At 38.7% G+C, this 21,002-nt stretch overlaps 2 protein-coding genes across 2 annotated transcripts; both read left to right on the forward strand.

Moving 5' to 3' along the window:
• Positions 1–10,738: 10,738 nt before the first annotated feature.
• Positions 10,739–12,059, forward strand: LOC133991565 (uncharacterized). The gene has a single exon (XM_062430020.1). It carries the CDS (start codon positions 10,739–10,741, stop codon positions 11,444–11,446), a length of 708 nt encoding a protein of 235 aa, XP_062286004.1. The 3' UTR covers positions 11,447–12,059.
• A 2,617-nt stretch (positions 12,060–14,676) lies between these two features.
• On the forward strand, positions 14,677–15,497 carry LOC133991566 (SLAM family member 9-like). The gene has a single exon (XM_062430021.1). It carries the CDS (start codon positions 14,694–14,696, stop codon positions 15,495–15,497), a length of 804 nt encoding a protein of 267 aa, XP_062286005.1. The 5' UTR covers positions 14,677–14,693.
• Positions 15,498–21,002: the final 5,505 nt, after the last annotated feature.

Raw genomic sequence — 21,002 nt, forward strand, 5'->3', positions numbered from 1 at the left:
TGCTCAGTGTGTCTTTAGTTTGTCTGTGTTCATTGAAAAGAGATTTTTAAGTTTGCATTATTACATATGTTGATTTTTTAGATTTTTCATGAGTTGATTTTTAACAGCACATGTGATGAAATATATTAAGATAAAATCAGTTAAACAGAACTGACCTCTGACCTCATTTAACCTGATAAGCAGCTGGTGAAATATGAAGTCAGGGTGACACCTATGGGTGATTCTTATGAACTGCAGACACAGTTTGAACATCTGATGACACAGAAAACAGATTTTACACTTGTTTAAGATCACAAATATTTTACAATAAAGAAATAAAGAAAGAAAGGAGGAAAATGAGAGAAAGAAAGGGAATGAAAGAAAGAAGGAAGAGGAGAAAGGAAGAAAGAATGAAAGAAATAAAGCAGCAGGTTCCTGATCTCCATGGTTACCAGAGTAAATGTAATATTTAGAACAATTGTATTCCATTACCTTTATTTAATATAAAGTTATAATGTAAGATCATGCCAAACTAGTTGATATGGTGTTTTATTGACAATTTACTGTTTTTAAGCAAGTTGAATTATTTGGTACAAAGTTTTTATGGTTACACCACTTAGACATTTTTGGCATAATCCTCTAATATATTCTTTTTTTAACAGCACATGTGATGAAAGATATTAAGATAAAAACAGTTAAACAGAACTTACCTCTGACCTCATTTAACCTGATAAGCAGCTGGTGAAATATGAAGTCATGGTGACACCTATGGCTGATTCTTATGAACTGTAGGCACAGTTTGGACAACATCATCTGATGACATTTTAAAAAATAACTCAAGAGCTCTATATTTAGGTCAGTAATAAAAATAAGTGTTGGTAAGATGAACAATTCATAAATCAGTTAAAACTACATCAGGTTTGTTAAAATGTACATTTAGTATTTTTGTTGGTTTTATTGGAGATAAATTCAGACTGAACTCAGCGGCTCCGCAGCAAGACATCATGGAGGTCCGAGTTACGCCCAGTTCAATATAATTAATATATTTTTAAAAAAGATCAATAAGAGAAAACTGGATCAATGTGTAATTAAGATGTTATTGTTTTAATAATTGTTTTATAAATGGATGAATGCAGAAAAAGACTTTAAACAGATCTTAAAAACTAGTTTTAAACGGCATCTTTTAATAGTCAGTATGAACAAGAGGAACATGGGTCAGTAATAATAAGTGTTGGTAAGATGATGAATTCATAAATCAGTTAAACTAGATTTAAAAGCAGCATCAGGTTTGTTAAAATGTACATTTAGTATTTTTATAGGTTTTATATCATTTGAAATGACATTTGCACCATTTTTTACCAAAAGTAAGACTGAATGCTCCTGAAAATGTCAAATGGTGTAACCACAAAAGAACGATAAATATTACATATTTTATCACCTACAGTGTATTTAAGTGGACTTATACTAATAATGACTTCATTTACACCAACTGGACACTGGGTTGCATCAACGTCTATCTTCTACTGGTCTTTAATGCAGATAGAAATTTACCTCTGTATTTAAACGTGTGCATTTGCGTCTCTCTCTCTCTCTCTCTCTCTCTCTCTCTCTCTCTCTCTCTCTCTCTCCCTCTCTCTGTGTGACAGCGGGCCCTCCACACCTCAATGCCCTTCACAGTGTTCTGTCTCAGCGGTTTCTCTGCAGGATGTCTCGGTCTCCTTCTTCCTGAAACTCTCAACAGACCTGCAGCAGAAACTCTGGAGGAGCTGAGCAGCCCAACACACAGCCGAGTGCTGGAGAGCAAGGTGATACACACTGATAATACACACTACTAATACACACTGATAATACACACTACTAACACACACACACACAGCCGAGTGCTGGAGAGCAAGGTGATACACACTGATAATATACACACACACACTACTAATACACACTGCTAATACACAAACACACACACAGCCGAGTGCTGGAGAGCAAGGTGATACACACTGATAATACAATACACACTACTAATACACACTACTAACACACACACACACAGCCGCGTGCTGGAGAGCAAGGTGATACACACTGATAATATACACACACACACTACTAATACACACTACTAATACACACTGATAATACAATACACACTACTAATACACACTACTAATACACACACACACACACAGCCGCGTGCTGGAGAGCAAGGTGATACACACTGATAATACACACTGCTAATACACACTACTGTAGCACACACAGCCGAGTGCTGGAGAGCAAGGTGATACACACTACTAATACACACACACACTGATAACACACACTACTGTAACACAATACACAACTAACACACACACACACACACTACGAACACAATACACACACACAGTGGAGAGCAAGTGATACACACTGCTAACACAACTGCTGCTACTGCTAACACACAGACACACTACTGTAACACACACACACACACACTACTGTGACAACACTGAACAAACACACACAGCTAACAGACAAACTACTAACACACACTGTACTGTGACACACACAAAACTAACAAACACACACCATGAAAATCAGCAGAATGATCCTTTAATCTCCTTTAACTTCACAGTTTAGATTTTCACTCTTTCTCCTTTCTCCTTTCCTCCCCTCTCTTCTCAGCCTCTCCTGTATGAAGATGAAAAATGGAAACCAAACCACAAATGAAGCCTTCATCTTCGTCTTCATCAGCAGAGCTCCGAGCGCCTAGCGGAGACACAGATGGGAAACTGTCCCTTTAACTGTCTGCTCACTGTAACGTCTGTGAGCTTTAAACGGGATCAGAGGACGTTATCCACAGTCCATCAGCTTCATGCTTCACTTATTAGTTTCCTGAATGTTGTCACGGCAACAGTGCCTTATTGGGAGGTAGACAGCCGACACACACACACACACACACACACACACACACACACACACAAAAGAACAATATGTGACTGAAATACATTCCTGTGAAAGTGTGACGGATCAATCTTTAAAGAATGTAAGATGTTTCTTTCCTCCGAAGCAGCAGGACTCACACACCGGTTAATACTCCACAAAATGACACACTTTTTATAGGATTAGAGTCCAGAAGAAGAAGAAGAAGAAGCAGACATATAACAGAGTATAATAACTTCAGCTGCTGTGGCGGGAAAATGACTCCAAGAGAAAATATCGAAGGTAGAAAATAAAACAAACAACCAGCAGGAAATATCTGCAGAGAGTCACAGTACAGAATCAAACCTGTGACACTTAATGCACCACTTATTCTTATTACACTCAGGATGCTGTTGTTGTTGTTTTATTATTATTATTATTATTGTCTGTGCTGCAGGTTTCAGCGTCATTACAAATCATAGTTTTAGTTTCTAGTGGCGACAGAAGGAAAAAACTCATGTGGGATTTTTTTTTTTTTAAAGGCGGAAACAGAAACTCAATATGGTGTCGAGGGTCCAATTTAACATTTTATTAACATTAAAGCGACTGTAAATGATATTTTTAATTATAATAATGTCAGATATGTCAGCAGCTCCTCTGCAGCTTTAAGGAGTTTTATATAGTTTAGGTTCAGCTCATTGTTTAACTCTCACAGCGTCGTGTTTAGAGAGAAAGATGTTAACCTTGCTGTCGTCCTCCCGGGTCAAATTGACCCCGTCTGTTTTGACTGTTCCTTCTTTCCTCCCTCCTTTCCTCCCTTCCATCCTTCCTCCCTCCCTTCCTTCTTTCCTCCTTTCCTCCCTTCCTTCCTTCCTTCTTCCCTCCTTTCCTCCCTTCCATCCTTCCTCCCTCCTTTCCATCCTCCTTTCCTTCCTTCTTCCTCCCTTCCATCCTTCCTTCCTCCCTCCTTTCCTTCCTCCCTCCTTCCTACTCTCTTTCCCCCTACCATCCTCCCTTCCTTCTTTCCTTCCTTCCTCTTTTCCTTTCTCCCTCCCTCTTTCCTCCCTCCCTCCTTCCTTATTTCCTTCCTTCTTTCCTCTGTCCTTCCTCCCTTCCTTCTTTTCTTTCCTGCCTTCCTTCCTCCCTCCTTTCCTTACTCCCTTCCATCCTTCCTTCCTTCCTCCCTCCCTTCCTTCTTTCCTCCCTTCATCCTTCCTTTCTCCCTCCTTTCCTCCCTTCCATCCTTCCTTCCTCCATCCTTTCCTTCCTCCTTTCCTTCCTTCCTTCCTCCCTCCCTTCTTCCTCCCTTCCATCCTTCCTTCCTCCTTCCTTCCTCCCTCCTTCCCTTCTCCCTCCCTCCTTCCTTCCTCTCCTTCCTTCTTCCTCCCTTCCTCCCTCCTTTCCTTTCTTCTTCCTTCGTCCCTCCTTTCATTCCTCCCTCCTTTCCTCCCTTCATCCTTCCTTTCCTCCCTTCCATCCTTCCTTCCTCCTTTCCTTCCCTTCTCCCTCCCTCGCTTCCTTCTTCCTCCCTTCCTTCCTTGACTCGAGGACAACAGGAGGGTTAAATAAAGCCTCTGTTCTCTACCTGCTCAGCACCAAACAGCAAACACAGTTATCTGCAGACTAGCTGCTGAACATTAGTGAAGCATTTAGATATTTCTCTCAGGAGCTGATAGAGAGTAAAAACAGAGACTTACATACTTAGTTATTTATATTTACAGACTATTTACTGCAACAAAAGTGGACAAAAGACATAATTATAAGCAGCTTTAACCAGATTGAAGCTATAAGGGACCATAAATAGAAAACCTGAGGAACTCCACAAGTAATGACTGATGTTATAAAAGGAAGATTTATGTTGCTCAGTATCTGCTAAACGTGGAAATAAGCTCAAAATATCAACCAAAAAGATGAAGATATGTCAGATTTGAGTGTTTCTGATGCAAACTAGTGTCAGTTAATGCAGGTTGAACTAACTGACTCCCAGAGGTGATGAGTTTCTCACACTGTGGATCCTAAAAGAAGCAAATTAAATTGAGTTTTTACAGTGAATTCCTCCAAGATGAAGACGTTTAATCAGTGATAAAGATTATTATTTTATTATATATATTCTTCTCATGACATCAAATCAAGGTTTTAAATAAGACAATAATTAATAATGGGACCAACTTATATAAATATTAACCAATAGAGAAGTCGTCAAACCGTCTCTGGAACAAAAACTTTACTTTTTGTTGATTTCTATGGGAGGTTTTTTTTTTTTTGGGGACCAATACGCCAAATTCTACAATATGAATTAATAATGTTTTTCATGCATCGAATAAATGAATCTGCCGTCTGTGCCTTCTCACGCTGCCTTTAACCCTGATGAAGTTCAGATTTCAGATGTAAACATGTAAAAAAAAAAAAAAAAGGAACATTTTACACATTAAAGCTGCCTGAAATGTTTTATACACCATCATTTTGTACAGTGTAAACAATCATATTGTTACAGTTTGTATTATGTAGATGTAATATATGTACAATGATATCTGTGAGTCCTGAAAATGTTTTATTGTCTATTTATATAAAAAAAATACATTAAAATGACTGAAAATAATCTTCATCAGAGTTTTTATTTTCTTCTTCATGTTATAATGTTTGTTGTGATTTTACTTTAACGGTTAATTAGCTGATTAATCCCAGATGAACTTAACCCTCCTGTTGTCCTTAGGTGAAGGAAGGACAGGAGGAAGGAATGAAAGGAGTAAGGAGGGAGGGAAGAAGGAAGGAAGGAAAGAATGAATGAGGAAGGAAAGAATTAAGGAGGGAGGAAGGAAGTGAGGAAAGGTGGAAGGAAGGAAAGAAGGAAGGAAGGAGGAAAAGAGGAAGGAAGTAAGGAGAGAAGGAAAGGAGGAAAGAAGGAAAGGAGTAAGGAGGGAGGGGTGGAGGAAAAGAGGAAGGAAGTATGGAAGGAGGGGAAGAACAAAGGAACAATTAAAGAAAGGGAGGAAGGAAGGAAAGAATTAAGGAGGGAGGAAGGAAAGTTGGAAGCAGGGACAGAAGGAAGGAAGGGAAGAAGTAAGGAGGAAGGGAAGGAGGAAAGAAGGAAGGGAGGGAGGAAAGAAGGAAGGAAGGAAATGAGTAAGGAAGTATGGAAGGAGGGGAAGAACAAAGGAAACATTAAAGAAAGAGCGATAGATGAACTCCAACATGCGGCTGTTAGACTCCAGTTAAGGATGATCGTCTCAGTCTCTTCAGGGTTGGTTATCACATGTTGGTACAGACACACACTGCGGCGTCATTTCCACTTCTCAAAGTCCCGTTTGAGCACACAGACACTCTGCTTCTGTAGACGGGTGCGCACTTTGAAACCAGACGGCTGCTGTCATCTGTTTGTTTTGGGGTTTTTTGCGGTTTCGTCACTTTGATGAACTAAGAAATGAAACTCCAACAGCAGCAGATGAAGAGAACCTGAACTCACATTGTTGAGCGACTGATCCTCCGTTTGTTCCACTTCTTACTGTTATAATAGTGTTAGTCATTATTAGATAGAGATGTACTGAACCGTACCCCAGTCCACATGTCGATGTTTCCTTGGGCAAGACACTTAACCCCAAATTGCTCCCGTTGCTATGCCAACGGTGTATGAATTCTCCCTTGTCAAGGCCGTAGCCAGGATTTTTCAAATACCGAGGTCAAAAATAAGACCACAATTTATATGACTGTTTGGTTTAATCCATGATGTATTTATGTCGCTTTCTTGCTGTGCATTTCTCAATCATTTTCCTTCTTGTGGTCCAGTTCTTTCTCATCATTTCCAATTTTGCAACTTAAATCAACTCCTATTTCATTATTCTACAACTTCCATGGTTGCATATTCAAAAATTATAACTGCAATATATTATTTTCTTTGTTTGTTCTTAAAATGTGGAATGGAGCACGGCCTGCTGGTAAAGGGAGAAAAGGGCTCATAGTCCAATGAATGAACAGTTTGTAAAATCGGGTCAAGTCCAATTCACAAATGTAGACAACATATTTCTGGTGATTTCAAGGCTTCACTTCACCGCTGGTTATAGCCGGATACTTTCGTTTTGACATGGCAGCAGAATCTTCAAGTACGTGTCACATGACGGTCCGTTGATGCAAAGATAATTGTCTCGTCGGCTATTTTCACTTCACAATTAAACGAAACTTCAAGAAAAAAATACCGAGGACATGACCTCGGTGTCCTCAGTGTTAGCTACGGTCATGAAGCCACCAGAGTCTACAACCACTAACGCACAGTAAGGAGCTGCTCATGTTGTGGTTTGACTCATTTTATGGCGCACAAAGACAGATCTCTCTCTCTCCGTATAGCCTTCATTGCCACAGCGTGTTTTAACCACATAGAGCCTCATTTATAACAGCTGCATGAAAATAATCACATCATATAGAGTAAAGGGTCAGATCAGATCAGATGTGTGCTCCTCTGCTTGAGACCAACTATGACTTTCACGTTATAATGTGAAACTTATATCACGTTACTGAAGCATTTTTATTTTTCTGGCGTTGCAGCAACACGTTTCCGTACATTACATATTTTTTATTTTTCTCCTTTCAAATAACACAGACTACTAAACCCATGATGAGGACGGTTATTTGAACAGCATCAGCTTAATGAAAGTATAAAACCTCTTTATTCTTACCTGACACTTTAGACTATGAACAGTTAATCTATTCAGTATAACTACCAACCCCGTATCTACAGAAATATTCAATTGGTCATTAAATTGGTTATCTTTCTTACATATAACCTATTTTTATTTATTAAAAATATTTTGGTCTTTAAGTTATTATATTTATAGTTTCTACTTATATATTTGATATTGTTTAGAATCGTATTATAGTATTTATTTGTACGCAATATTTTTGACGCATTCACAGACAGCAGTGTTGACGTAGTTTTGATTCTTGTCTTGAATGCACAATGTAGGCAAGTGCAAATTAGAGATGTTTGGCCATGCTTAGCCTACTTATCATTTGTAACTGACTCCAAATACCCGATGTTAATCATATGTATATCTGTATAATCATTGCAAGCAGATTAACATCGTAGCGACCAGCACCAGAATTACATCGGCTCAGGAGGTAGAGCAGTCATCCACCAATTGGTAGATTGGTGGTTCGATTCCCGGCTCCTCCAGTCTACGTGTCGATGTGTCTTTGGGCAAGATACTTAACCCCAAATTGCTCCCGTTGCTGTGTATGTATGAGTGGTTAGTCTCCTCCTGGTGAGCAGGTTGGTAGCTCCTGTCATCAGTGTATGAATGCGTGTGAATGGATGAATTAGTCATGTAGTGTAAAAGCGCTTTTAGCTGTCAAAAAGACTAATTAAAAAGTCCAAGCAGCAATACCGCAATACATGGCACAAACATGGCACAAAGACAACAAACATAGAAATCACACAAAATACCTAAGAATATATAAAAACACGAAAACACACCATCCCACCTTCAGCATTGCTAGAACCCAGTATAAAAGCGCAATGAGTATATAGATAAAAGTGCATGTAAAGTAGTTAGAGTCAGGGTGCATTTATGTAAGTGAGGCATTGTACAGTTGTATTGCAGCGGGGTAGGAAGGATCTTACAGTACAGTCCATTTACCATTTACCATTTAAATCACCGCCCACTTTAAGAGAGTTCATTCATGTTTTCCACAGTCCACACCCACAATCATCCAATTATCCAATCACAACTAAACCGCCACGTTTGAACCAATCTCCACAAAAAATCTACATGTATGTTTCAGAGACGTCAGTGTGGTGGAAGGTCAGTGGAGGAGAGAAACGCCAGCTTTACCTCCGCATGAGATCGCATTGTGAGTTATTGTAGCCGCTCCTGTGGAACCAGCAGACTCGGGGCTCAGTGTCAGGAGGAGGAATATTCTGGTGGATTGTGTATTTCCCAAACTGAGTTTTCCCAGGAGTTGCCGGTCCTGGTGGAGCTAAGGCCGATGCCTACTGACTGACTGTTCCACCGTGAGTACCTGGTGTAGGTATTGTACAAAGTAAGGCTGGGCCATATGGACAAAATCAAGAATCACAATATTTTTAACCAAATACCTTGACTAGATATATCGATATTGCAACAATAATGTAGAGATGACTCTTGATGCTCCCACAAAATATTTGCACGATGAAATTTTTGATAAATAATCATCGTTAGTGTAAGTATAATGACAAAGTGGGTAAAAGGTAAATAACAGACCAGCTAGAACAGTCTGTTAAGTTCAGAAAATTACATCATTTTACTGTAATGCAGCCTTTAAAGTCAGGAAAAGAAACACTGACATATCACGATATTACGATATCCAAAATATAAGACGATATAGTCTTATATCATGATATCGATATATTGCCCAGCCCTAGTACATAGTAACATTTGCCCAAGCAAAGCAGGGGTCTGAGGGGATTTCCCGGCAAATTTGATGAGTGGGATGATGCTAAGTACTAATTGACGATGACTTGAATCACTTGCAGTGATTGGTTGGTTGGTTGGGGGTTTGGGGATCCCTAAAGGAGGTATTATATGGTATTGTAATGTCATTTCGAGTAAAAGTTAAAAACAAGATCGTGTGTGCAAAGAGGTGCTAAAGCACAGGAACGGTGAGGTGCTAGGACAGGAAATCAAAGAGTGAGAAGAGAAAGGTGGATGTGTGAAAGATAGATTATTGCATGCAAAAGCCTCACAACGTCATAAACACAGGAAATGTTTGTTCTGGCTGATGATGTAAATATGAGATGTTCAGTGGGTTTTTTGGGTTTCCTGCGATTCTACAAGTTGATGCATAAGTCCCAGTAAATCTGATAAGTGGGATGATACTAATTTACAATGACTTGACTGTGGTTGGCTGGTTGGGAGTTTGGGGGAGGGAGATTATATGGTATGGGGTAATTTTGTGTAAAAAAAAGGATTGTACATGCAAAGATTTACTAAAGCACAGGAAGGCAAGGTGCAACGAATACAGGAAATCATAGCAAGCCTCTGTGGAGTGAGGAGGCGGATGTGTGAAAAATCTTTCTGTGCAAAAACCTCAAAAAAACAGGAAATGACGTCTGTGTATAAATATGAGATAGACGATGGATTTATTGGGTTTTTTGCAATAAACCACTTCAATTCTACAAGTCGACCCATAAGTCTGATTTTTAACCCTCTGAGATACGACATCCTCCATTCCAGCACATGTATTACAAACTGGGCAGTAAAATGTCTGGACAATGAGTCAAATGGTCCTTTAATATAATCTGCAACATATCTTATCAGTTCTTCTCCCACTCAGTCCAGTTTAACAAATAACTGGCTACTGGTGGACTGATGGTTTTCTAAAACTATAATTACTTTTTACATTAATGTTTCTTTTTTACTTTTTTAATGGGGATAAATGCATACTAGAACAATACTTAGAATAAGTTAAATTAGTTAAGTTAAAGGTTCCTCTTTGATATTTTATAAACTCAAAAGTCTTTGATCATGTTCTCACTAAGAGTTTCATTATAACAGGAAACATGATTTAAACCACAGATAGCTGCTAACTGTCACTTACTGACACTGTGCAGGAAGCATGACTTCAGTTATAATGTGTTAAAGTACTGTGAAATCTGCACGTGTTACAGCTGCTGTAGTTGTATGCAAATCTTTTTGACTCATTTATACTCTGCAGTTATATCTGAAGCTCCATATATGGCATGTGTGAATGTTGGTGAAAGACATTCAAATACTAAACTTCCTGTTTGTTATGTGGAAAGGAAATCAAAACGCACATCATGAGACAGGAGGAACTACGCAGAAGGTTTTGCGCAGATATAAATTGAGTCATTCTTCCTGCTCAGCGTTAATCTGTGAACATGGAGAAACTGACAGGGTGTTTTCTGCTGGTGCTGCTGAGCTCTGTTTTAGCTGAAGATAAGTTTATCAGGGACGGAGGTACACTGGAGCTGAGCCCTAATGTCTCCAGGAACATCAACAGCATCATATGGAAACTCAAGGGCATGACATTAGCTTGGGAGAGAGGAGATATTCTGAACTACCCTGACACGTTTGAAGGCCGAACAACCCTGGATATATCTACTGGAAGATTGGAGATCACGAAAATGACTCCAGCTGACAGTGGGAATTATTCAGTGTACCTCAACAGTGCGATGAAGCCTAAGAGCTACACTGTAAAAGTGATCAAGGAGGTGCCTCAGCCTGTTGTGGAGTTAAACCCACTGCCATGTTCTGCTGACTCGAAAAGCTGCACCCTGCTCTGTGAGAGAAAGTCTGACGAGGCTGTGGCTTTGGCTGAAGCTGAACCTGTCACCTACAGCTGGAAGATGGGAGACGGAGAGTGGATGGATGGGGAGAAGAGCAGGATCATCACCAACGATAAGGAGAAAAAAAGTGTGGAAACGTTCTCCTGCCGGATGAAGAACCCGATCAGTGAGAAACAAAGCGACACCATACCGAACCCTTTCTCCAAAACAAAGGCTTCAGCTCATTCTGGAGTTGCTGGATCTGTTTCTGTGGATCTGCTTGTTGTCGTCTTGGCTGCTGTGTTTGGTGCAGGGTTTTAAGCTAAAGGCTAAACTTTCATTGAAGAAGATCCTTCAGACTCTGAACTTTGGATATCAAATTTCAGAGGCTGTCATGAGATCTCTGATCATCTTTCTCTTTTTTTGGGGGTGTTGTGTGCTTGATGTGTGAAAAAACCCTGTAATGAAGCAGATCTGTTCATGTCTAATCAGAAAAGGTGATGATGATGATGATGATGATGATGATGTGGCTGACGTGGACGATCACTTTCATTTCCTGATAAAGCTTCTCAGTCCTCCAGTCAGGGAGGTAATGTGTTGTGCTCAGCAGTTAAATATAAAAAAACAAGATTTTGTTGCTTTTTTTAAAACAGTGTTGTATCTCTACGTATATTTTCTGCCACTTTAAGTTTTACATATTTCCATTATTATGTTTTTTTTTCTCTTTCTGATTGTAATACAGTTAATCAAAGTGAGCCTAGAAAGAAAAGTATAAAAACAAAATAGAAATGAATGTTTTCGTTATGAATCAAATTGTGTTTTGACTTTGGATGTTTTATTGTTGTTTTGGATATCTTACATATTTTAGTCTTCACGTGTGAATTTTTAAGTATTTCTAACAGTACTATCATACTTGCAAAAAACATTGAATAAAAGAAAATACTCTGCTTTTAATAATTTGTGTGTTTGTATTTGTTTAAACCATCAATCAAACAAATTTCAGTGTTCAAACAAACATCAGTCTGCTGGAGTTGGATCATCATCATAGATGAAGTTCTTCTTTTGTTAAGACATGTGTTTAACCATAGTAGCTGATGGCTACCAGTCCAGTTTCATGATTATGAACAAAGGTGAACCACACGGTTCTATTTTAGCATCACTTTTATTCACAATTATTTATAAATGAATTAGGAGGAAACCTTAGCAACAGTACAATTCATCCGTATGCAGACGACATTATTCTCTGCACCACAGCTCCCTCTGCTGGTCAAACAGTAACATTCACTTTGACTTCTGTGTTGTAAGGCCATCTTCATTTCATCTTAATAAAGTTTGGACATAACTACATGTAGGCTGTTTTAAAACAAACAAACAAATAAACCCCCCATAAAAATGTACCAATGATGTAAGTATTAACACTCTGGATGAGACACCAATTAAAAAGTGTCTTCTTACAAATATTCTCTCTATTTCTGGATTGTTGATAAGTTGTTCTTTAAAAAGCACATTAATGAACTAACTAAATAAGTAAACTGGTATTCTTTAACAGAAATAAGACTTGTTTTACCAGAGCTGCAGATAACAAATTGTCTAATCAACCTTTTTTTTAAACTGTTTTATACTAGTAGTAGTAGTGATACAATTAATATGCACACTCCTGCTGCTACACTTAAATCTATAGATTCAGTATTTCATTCAGCTCTTAGATTCATAACAGGAAATAGCTTTAGAACGCATCATCATACATTATATGAGACAGTTATGTTTCTGCCATTTACTCAGTAAAGTTAACTGATCAATAAAAAACTATTCATGGCCTTTAAAAAAAAACTTTTATTGCTTAAAACTTTTCATAGTATACTGTGTGTCAAATGAATCTGAACAGAAAGTGACTAACTAAAAGATGTTTATTTTATTTTAAGATAATGCTTTTCTAGAAGTTTAATTAGTTGTTACGTCAACTATTTTTATGGGGATAAATACTTACGAGAAGAATAGCTACAATAAGTTGAATAAGTTGAAGTCTGTGTAAAGTAAGAATAAATATGTGTTCTGAGTTTGACATACCACAGAAAAGTGTGTTGTTAACCACCCTGCCACATTTGAATGATTTAAAAAAATCGCCAAATATATGAAATTAGGCTTCAAAGTTGTGTAAAAGTCTGCCTATTTCTCTGCTCCCAAATGCTGTTGGAGTGGCCGCTGAGTTTGCTGAAGCCCCGCCCCTACCAAGTGTCACCTGTCAATCAAAGTCACCACCTCTACCAGAAACAGCTGCTCGGTGGCTAATTTGGCGGATAGCTCGGCGGCTAACTGGCTAACTGTAGACTGTAGTTGTAGTGTGTGCTGAATGTATTTATACCTCTACAGCAGCAGGGGCGGGTTTATGCTCATTAAATCCAGACACAGAAATCTTGAAACACAGTTTGTGAAGCCTAGCTCCACAATTCAAATCTAAATGGTTGAAATGCTTTTTACACCTCTTTTAGAAATACATTTATGACCTATTTAATGTGTTTAGAAGAAAATGTCTGAATTCACTTTACACAGTGTTTAAGTTAAAAGTTCCCCTTTGATATTTTATAAACTCAAACAGTTTTTTTAATAGCCGTTTTTCTTTTGAAAAGCTTCATGATAACAGTAAACAGTCAAACTACAGACAGTTGGTAACTCACTTTGCTTTGCAATGCAAGCTACAGGAAGGATGAGGTTTGGAGTGTGACTGACCGACTGTTTAACACTTTATCAATGTGAGTTATAATGTGATAAAGCACAGTGGTGTCTGCATGTGTTACAGCTGCTGTACATGCATGAAAACCTTGTTTAAAGTCACATATTTATATCTGATGCTGTATGGCATCTAATTTAAATGTTAACTATAAACTTCCTGTTTGTTATAATGCAGAAAGAAAAACCAAAAGTATACCTCAATGCGGAAGGAACTGTACAGAAGGCGTCGTGCAGAAACAGAAAGTGACTAACTACAAGATGTTTCATTTATTTTAAGATAATGCTTTTCTAGAAGTTTAATTAGTTGTTACGTAAATGATTTTTATGGGATAAATACATACTAGAAGAATAGTTACAATAAGTTAAATTAGTTAAGTTAAAAGTTCCCTTTTGGTATTTATAAACTCAAAAATAATTTTTTTAATAACAGTCTTTCTTTTGAAGAGCTTCATGATAACAGTAAACAGTCAAACCACAGACAGTTGGTACCTCCCCTGGGTTTGTGATACAGGCTACAGGAAGGATGAGGTTTTGAGTCTGACTGACCTACTAATACTTCATTAATGTGATCTATAATGTGATACAGAACAGTGGTGTCTACATGTGTTACAGCTGCTGTACATGCATTAAAACATATTTATATCTGATGCTGTATGGCATGAGTGGATGCTAAGTGTTAGAAAGATACTTGGATATTATTATATCTAATTTAAACATTAACGATAAACTTCCTGTTTGTTATCATGCAGAAAGAAAAACCAGAAGTATACCTCAATGCGGAAGGAACTGTACAGATATAAATTCAGACATTCTTCCTGTTCTGTGTTAATCTGTGAACATGGAGAAACTGACAAGGTGTTTTATGTTGGTGCTGCTGCTGTCTGTGGTGCTGAGCTCTGTTTTAACTGAAGAGAAGTTTTTCGGTGACGGAGGTACACTGGAGCTGGGGCCTTACTTCTCCGGTAAGATCGACACTGTCATATGGAAACTAAACAAAAATCTGGTGGCAGAATGGGTGAAAAGTATAAGTGATCTAACGTACTACGACGTGTTTGAAGGCCGAACGAACCTGAACAAAGAAACTGGAATATTGGAGATCAGAAAGATGAGTTCAAATGACAGTGGGGTGTATAGAGTGGAAATCAACAACAAGGTCCTGCCTGAGCACTATAATGCTAAACTGATCAAGGAGGTGACAAAGCCTGTTGTGTTCCTACAACCACTGGTATCGAAACAATGCAACCTGCTCTGTGAGGGAAACACTGAGGGGGCTGAACCTGTCACCTACAGCTGGAAGATGGGAGAAGGAGAGTGGATGGATGGGGAGAAGATCAGGATCATCACCAACGATAAGGAGACACAAAGTATTGAAACGTTCTCCTGCCGGATGAAGAACCCGATCAGTGAGAAACAAACTGACCCCATACCCAACCCTTTCTACAGAGAAGATCCTGCAGACTCTGAACTCTGGATTAAACTTTTAGGGCCTGTCATGGGATCTCTGGTCATCTTGTCTCTCTTGTGTGTTGTTGTGTTCTTGATGTGGCGAAAACGAGAGTCTGTCAGGAAACTGATCTGTCCATGTCTCATCAGAAAAGATGATGGTGAGGATTATGATGATGATTATGAAAATGTAACCTGAAGTGGACGATCACCTTCATTTCCTGATGAAGATTCAGTCCTCCAGTCAGGGAGAGGTAATGTGTTGTGATTAGCAGTTACATATAAAATGATTTCCTTTTTTTAATTGCTTTTTCAAACAGTATTGTATATCTGAATGTATATTTTCTGCTACTTTTTTTTTTCACCACGTTTCTCTCTTTTTTATGACACAAATGATCAAAGTGAGCCTTTTCTTATAAAAAGAAAATGCAGATGACTGTTTTCATGATGAATCAAATGGAAACTGTGTTTTGACTTTGGATGATTTTGGTTTTAATATATTTTTTACATTTTAATTGTCACAGGCGTGAATGTAAAGTATTTCTCACAATAACAAAATACTTGGACTATTTGTAAAATAATGAATAAAAGAAAATACTCTTTATACTGCTTTTAAAATCATTTGTTTGTGTTTGTTTGTTTAAACCATCTATCAGACAGTTCAGTGTTCAAACAAGCATCAATCTGCTCGCTGAGTTGGATTATCATCATAGATAGAGTTCTTCATCTTGTTAAGACATATTTTCTTTTAAAAGACTTTAAAATTGGATTCACTTTTTAAGAGCTTCATGATAACAGGAAACATGATTTAAACCAAAGATAGTTGGTAACTGTGTTATTTGGCTCTGTGATGCAGGAAGGTTGATATTTAAGTTATAATGTGTTATAGCACAGTGGAGTCTGCATGTGTTACAGCTGCTGTAGTTACATGGAAATCTTGTTGACTCATTTGCACACAATTATTTATAAATGAATTAGGAGGAAACCTTAGCAACAGTACAATTCATCCGTATGCAGACGACATTATTCTCTGCACCACAGCTCCCTCTGCTGGTCAAACAGTACAACATATTCATTTTGACTTCTGTGTTGTACAGTCGACTTCATTTCATCTTAATAAAGTTTGGACATAACTAGATGGAGGCTGTTTTAAAACAAACAAACAAATTCCCAATAAAAATGTACCAATGATGTAAGTATTAACACTCTGGATGAGACACTAATTTAAAAAGTGTCTTCTTACAAATATTCTCTCTATTTCTGGATTGTTGATAAGTTGTTTTTCAAAAAGCACATTAATCAACTAACTAAAAGTAAAACTGGTATTCTTTAACAGAAATAAGACTTGTTTTACCAGAGCTGCAGATAACAAATTGTGTAATCAACCTTTTTTATCTGTTTTATACTATAGTGATACAAGTTATATGAACACTCCTGCTGCTACACTTAAATCTATAGATTCAGTATTTCATTCAGCTCTTAGATTCATAACAGGAAATAGCTTTAGAACGCATCATCCTACATTATATGAGACAGTTATGTTTCTGCCATTTACTCAGTAAAGTTAACTGATCAATAAAAACGATTTATGGCATTTAAAAAATACTTTCATTGCTTAAAACATTTCACAGTACTGTGTGTCAAAATTAACCTGAAGAGAAAGTGACTAACTAAAAGATGTTTATTTTAAGATAATGCTTTTCTATAATTATAATTAGCAGTGGTGGTGACTTGGCTACGATGGTGGGGGAGGATGCCGGTCGGACCTGGCAGACCCAAACGCATTGTGATGGTCTGCTGGGTAGGTCTGGCAGAGTCTCCTGTCAGAGAGAGCTTCAACTCCCACCTCCGGGAGAGCTTTGACCATGTACCGAGATTGGGGGGGACATCGAGTCCGAGTGGGCCATGTTCCGTGCCTCCATTGTCATGGCGGCCGACCGGTGCTGTGGCCATAAGGTGGTCGGTGCCTGTCATGGCGGCAATACCCGAACCCGCTGGTGGAACGCGGCGTTGAGGGATGCCGTCAAGCTGAAGAAGGAGTCCTATACAGCCTTTTTGGCCTGTGGGACTCCTGAGGCAGCAGGCAGGTAACGACAGGCCAAGCGGAGTGCAGCTGCGGCGGTCGCTGAGGCAAAGACCCGGACATGGGAGGAGTTCGGTGTGGCCGTGGAGAACGACTTCCAGATTGTTTCGAAGAGGTTCTGGACCACTATCTGGTGTCTCAGGAGGGGGAAGCAGTGCACCATTAACACTGTGTATGGTGGGAACGGTGCGCTGCTGACCTCAACTCGGGACGTTGTGAATCGGTGGAAGGATCACTTCGAAGACCTCCTCAATCCCACTGACACGCCTTCCGGTAAGGAAGCAGGGCCTGGGGACCCGGGTGTGGGCTCTCCTATCTCTGGGGCTGAGGTCGCCGAAGTGGTCAAAAAGCTCCTCGATGGCAGGATGGATGTTGGATGCTGGATGTTTTGGGACTGTCATGGTTGACACGACCATGCAGCATCGCGTGGACATCGGGGGCAGTGCCTCTGGATTGGCAGACTGGGGTGGTGGTCCCTCTTTTTAAGAAGAGGGACCGAAGGGTGTGTTCCAACTATAGGGGGATCACACTCCTCAGCCTCCCTTGTAAGGTCTATTCGGGGGTACTGGAGAGGAGGGTCCATCGGATAGTCGAACCTCGGATTCAGGAAGAGCAATGTGGTTTTCGTCCGGGTCATGGAACTGTGGACCAGCTCTACACCCTCTGCAGGATCCTTGAGGGTGCATGGGAGTTTGACCAACCAGTCCACATGTTTTGTGGACTTGGAGAAGGCATTCGACCGTGTCCCTCGGGGAGTCCTGTAGGGGGTTCTCTGGGAGTACGGGGTATCAGTCTTTCTTTTGAAGAGCTTCATGATAACAGTAAACAGTCAAACCACAGACAGTTGGTAACTCACTTTGCTTTGTGATGCAGGCTACAGGAAGGATGAGGTTTTGAGTCTGACTGACCTACTATCACTTCATTAATGTGATCTATAATGTGATACAGAACAGTGGTGTCTGCATGTGATACAGCTGCTGTACATGCATGAAAACATATTTATATCTGATGCTGTATGGCATGTCTGAATGTTAAGTGTTACAAAGATACTCAGATGTTATTATGATTTAAATGCTAATGATAAAAATCCTGTTTGTTATAATGCAGAAAGAAAAAAACAAATGAAAACCACAATACGGAAGGAACTGGGCACAGGGCGTGTGTATTAAGATAATGCTTTTCTAGAAGTTTAATTAGTTGTTACATAAATGATTTATAAATACATACGAGAAGAATAGTTACAATAAGTAAAGTTAAAAGTTCCCTTTTGGTATTTTATAAACTGAAAAATAAGTTTTAGCCGTTTTTCTTTTGAAGAGCTTCATGATAACAGTAAACAGTCAAACCACAGACAGTTGGTAACTCACCTGGGTTTGTGATGTAGACTGTTTAACACTTCAACAATGTGATTAAGCACAGTGGTGTCTACATGTGATACAGCTGCTGTACATGCATGAAAACCTTGTTTAAAGTCACACATTTATATCTGATGCTGTATGGCATGAGTGGATGCTAAGTGTTAGAAAGATACTTGGATATTATTATATCTAATTTAAACATTAACGATAAACTTCCTGTTTGTTATCATGCAGAAAGAAAAACCAGAAGTATACCTCAATGCGGAAGGAACTGTACAGATATAAAATCAGACATTCTTCCTGTTCTGTGTTAATCAGCGAACATGGAGAAACTGACGAGGTGTTTCATGTCGGTGCTGCTGCTGTCTGTGGTGCTGAGCTCTGTTTTAACTGAAGAGAAGTTTATCAGGGACGGAGATACACTGGAGCTGAGGCCTAACTTCTCCGATAAGATCAACACTGTCATATGGAAACTAAACAAAAATCTGGTGGCAGAATGGGTGGAAAGTATAAATGATCTAACGTACTACGACGTGTTTGTAAACCGAATGAACCTGGACAAAGTAACTGGAACATTGGAGATCAGAAATATGAGTTCAGCTGACAGTGGGGAGTATAGAGTGGAAATCAACAACAAGGTCCTGCCTGAGAGCTATAATGTAAAACTGATCAAGGAGGTGACTCAGCCTGTTGTGGAGGTAAAACCACTGATATGTTCTGAAGCATCGGGAAACTGCAGCCTGCTCTGTGAGGGAAACACTGAGGGGGCTGGATCTGTAACCTACAGCTGGAAGATGGGAGACAGAGAGTGGATGGATGGGGAGAAGATTAGGACCATCACCAACGATAAGGAGACAAAAAGTGTGGAAACGTTCTCCTGCCGGATGAAGAACCCGATCAGTGAGAAACTAAGTGACACCATAGAAAACATTTTCTACAATGAAAATTTTGAAGATCCTGAACTCTGGATTAAACTTTTAGGGCCTGTCATGAGATCTCTGGTCATCTTTTCTCTCTTGTGTGTTGTTGTGTTCTTGATGTGGCGAAAACGAGAGTCTGTCAGGAAGCTGATCTGTCCATGTCTCATCGGAAAAGAAGATGAAGGTGATGATGGTGATTATGAAAATGTAGCCTGAAGCGGGCGATCACCTTCATTTCCTGATGAAGATTAAAGCACGTCAGTCCTCCAGTCAGGGAGAGGTAATGTGTTGTGATCAGCAGTTAAATATAAAATAATTTCCTTTTTTTAATTGCTTTTTAAAACAGTTTCATTATTATGTTATTTGTTTCTCTCTTTTTTATGATACAGTTGACTAAAGTAAGCCTGTAAAAGAAAAGTATGAAAAGAAAATGCAGATGACTGTTTTCATGATGAATCAAATGGAAACTATGTTTTGACTTTGGATGATTTTGGTTTTAATATATTTTATACATTTTAATTGTCACAGGTCTGAAATGTAAAGTATTTCTCACAATTATAAAATACTTGGGCTATTTGTAAAATAATGAATAAAAGAAAATACTCTGCTTTTAAAATAATTTGTTTGTGTTTGTTTGTTTAAACCATCTATCAGACAGTTCAGTGTTCAAACAAGCATCAATCTGCTCGTTGAGTTGGATTATCATCATAGATAGAGTTCTTCATCTTGTTAAGACATATTTCCTTTTAAAAGACTTTAAAATTGGATTCACTTTTTAAGAGCTTCATGATAACAGGAAACATGATTTAAACCAAAGATAGTTGGTAACTGTGTTATTTGGCTCTGTGATGCAGGAAGGTTGATATTTAAGTTATAATGTGTTAAAGCACAGTGGAGTCTGCATGTGTTACAGCTGCTGTAGTTACATGAAAATCTTGTTGACTCATTTGCACACAATTATTTATAAATGAATTAGGAGGAAACCTTAGGAACAGTACAATTCATCCGTATGCAGACGACATTATTCTCTGCACCACAGCTCCCTCTGCTGGTCAAACAGTACAACATATTCATTTTGACTTCTGTGTTGTACAGCCATCTTCATTTCACCTTAATAAAGTTTGAACATAACTACATGTAGGCTGTTTTAAAACAAACAAACAAATAAACCCCCCATACAAATGTACCAATGATGTAAGTATTAACACTCTGGATGAGACACCAATTAAAAAGTGTCTTCTTACAAATATTCTCTTCTCTATTTCTGGATTGATGATAAGTTGTTCTTCAAAAAGCACATTAATGAACTAACTAAAAGCAAAACTGGTATTATTTAACAGAAA

Source organism: Scomber scombrus, chromosome 12 (assembly GCF_963691925.1).
Source record: "Scomber scombrus chromosome 12, fScoSco1.1, whole genome shotgun sequence".
In the NCBI taxonomy this organism is placed as follows: domain Eukaryota; kingdom Metazoa; phylum Chordata; class Actinopteri; order Scombriformes; family Scombridae; genus Scomber; species Scomber scombrus.

What these genes read in the sequence shown, in the direction of transcription:
- LOC133991565 (XM_062430020.1), top strand. Translation starts at nt 10,739, where the DNA reads ATGGAGAAACTGACAGGGTGTTTTCTGCTGGTGCTGCTGAGCTCTGTT.
- LOC133991566 (XM_062430021.1), top strand. Translation starts at nt 14,694, where the DNA reads ATGGAGAAACTGACAAGGTGTTTTATGTTGGTGCTGCTGCTGTCTGTG.